The sequence below is a fragment of the Portunus trituberculatus genome, chromosome 30 (assembly GCF_017591435.1).
Source record: "Portunus trituberculatus isolate SZX2019 chromosome 30, ASM1759143v1, whole genome shotgun sequence".
NCBI lineage: Eukaryota > Metazoa > Arthropoda > Malacostraca > Decapoda > Portunidae > Portunus > Portunus trituberculatus.
This window is the reverse complement of record NC_059284.1, coordinates 271139-273526: the sequence shown is the minus strand read 5'-3', so window position 1 is coordinate 273526 and position 2388 is coordinate 271139. Positions and strand designations below refer to the sequence as shown.

General features: G+C 38.2%; 1 protein-coding gene across 1 annotated transcript; it reads left to right on the top strand.

Annotated features, from left to right (window-relative positions):
• Window positions 1-120: 120 nt before the first annotated feature.
• On the top strand, window positions 121-1989 carry LOC123510704 (SCAN domain-containing protein 3-like). Its single transcript, XM_045266037.1, has one exon. The coding sequence runs from the start codon at window positions 121-123 to the stop codon at window positions 1987-1989; it is 1869 nt and encodes a 622-aa protein (XP_045121972.1).
• The last annotated feature ends 399 nt before the right edge of the window (window positions 1990-2388 follow it).

Here is a 2388-nt window from a genome sequence, read left to right as displayed (position 1 = left end):
GACACATTGGGTATGACACGGCAAACACTCAGAATACATTTGACCTCGCCAAGGTCAAAGGTTGTTGTGATGAACCAACTGGTAAATTTGTAACACGTTTTTTTTTCATTTACAGGAGACATGGCGTGTTCGAAGAGAAGAAAGGTTGATGATGAAAATCGTTCCTTCAAGGAAGAATGGATACAACAGTATGCTTTCACTCTTCCTACAACCAGCTCTAAGCCAATTTGCCTTATATGTAGCGAAACCGTTGCCTTAGTGAAGAGCAGTAATCTTAAACGCCATTATGAAACTAAACACAGTGGATTTGAAAAGATGTATCAGCAAGGAACTGAAGAGAGAAAAAATAAAATAAATAAGCTAAAATCGCTGTATGAAAGATCAACCATTGTTCTTGCCAGTACCATGACAGCCCAGGAGAGAGCAGTAGAGTGTTCATTGAGGATAGCTTGGATCTTGGGAAAACACAAGAAACCCTTCGCTGACGCTGAAGTTGTGAAAGAATGTATGCTGGAAACTGTTGATACATTGTTTGATGGTAGACAGAAGAATGAAATTAAAGATAAAATAAAGCAGATTCCATTATCTGATTCCACATCAATGAGGAGAACAGAACTATTGGCTAATGATCTTATGTTGCAACTTGATTTAGGACTGAAAGAAGCACCGTGTATCTCACTGGCTATTGATGAATCAACAGACAGTACTGACCATGCTCAACTCATGGTTTTTGTTAGATATTATGATGCAAGGAAGAAAGAATTTTGCCAGGACTTGTTGGGTGTGACTGATCTCAAAGGAAGAACACGAGGAGAGGATATCTATGGAGCTTTGAAAGGCATGTTAGAATCAAGAAATATTGATGTTAAATCCATATTTTCACTGACTACAGATGGAGCCCCAGCTATGGTTGGGCGAGAGAAGGGACTAGTTGCAAGATTAAAAGAAGATAATGCTGACATGATAACTTACCACTGCATAATCCACCAATCAGTACTGTGTGCTAGTCTTGGAGATGAATATAGAGAAGTCATGGAGACTATCATGAAGCTAGTAAACTTCCTTCGATCTACATCGGCACTCCAACATCGTCTACTCAGAACCTTTCTTACCGAGGTCAATGCAAGCCATGATGATTTACTAGTGCACAACAATGTGAGATGGCTAAGTAAGGGAAGAGTTTTGGAGCGATTTTGGGCAATTAGGAAGGAGTTACAGACTTTCCTCGAAAGTCAAAACAGTGTGAAGGCAAATGCATTTTCTGATTTTTTGAAAGATGACAAGAAAATGGAAACTGTTGGATTTTTGACAGACATGATGTCACATCTGAATGATCTTAATGTCAAACTTCAAGGGGAAAAACACACCATCTTCAATTTGATCTCAGTAATTCGTGCTTTCCAGAAAAAATTGGATCTTTTCAAAACTGATATTCAAAGCCAACTTTTGCATTTTCCCAGACTTTTGGAGCAACGTAATGATGAAACAGGTACTAACCATGTTCAATTTATTGAGAACCTAATCAATAATTTCAAGGTGCGCTTTGATGACTTTGTTCTTGGAAATCAGTTGCTGCTGTTCATTCAAAACCCTTTTCTAGTGACAGATATAACAGAATTTTCAGACGAAGCAAAACTCGCCTGCAAATGGGTAGATGCTGCAAAAATCCAACTGGAAATCATTGACTTTCAAGAGAATGTAGAGCTGAAACAAATACTCTGTGATTGTTCACCAGAAACATTTTGGTCAAAGGAAGGATCCCCTGCTAATTTCCCTACTCTTCATAGACTAGCAGTGCAAATTCTCACAATGTTTGGCTCCACTTACTCCTGTGAGTCTGCTTTCTCTACCATGAACTTTGTGAAGAACAAGTTTCGCTCATGCATGACCAGTGAACACCTCCACCACTGTATTCGACTGGCTGTCACCAAATTAGTACCGAGATTCAGCGAGTTGATAAGGAACAAGAAGTGTAATTTTTCTCACTAAGCAATTGAGAAAACGACTTTTAAAATGACAAAAATCAACACAACAGCTTTGAAATCCTTGCTGTAGTGTTGATTTTTTTTCATTTCTAAGTTCTTAATTTCATTTTCAAAAAGTCTTGAGAGGTTTCTAAAAGTTTTGAGATTTTTTTTTTGAGAGGTCATAGTTCTTGCCAATAACATGACAGCCCAGGAGAGAGCAGTGGAGTGTTCACTGAGGATAACTTTTATCTATATCACGATGCAAGCAAGAAAGAATCTTGCCAGGACTTGTTGGGTGTGACTGATAAGGAAGAACACGGGGAGAGGAATTTGTAAATTTTTTTTTTTTTTTCTAAGAGGGAAAGTTATGAGTGAGTGAGTGATTTGAAGGAAGGCACCACAACAGTCAATGTCTTTTTTT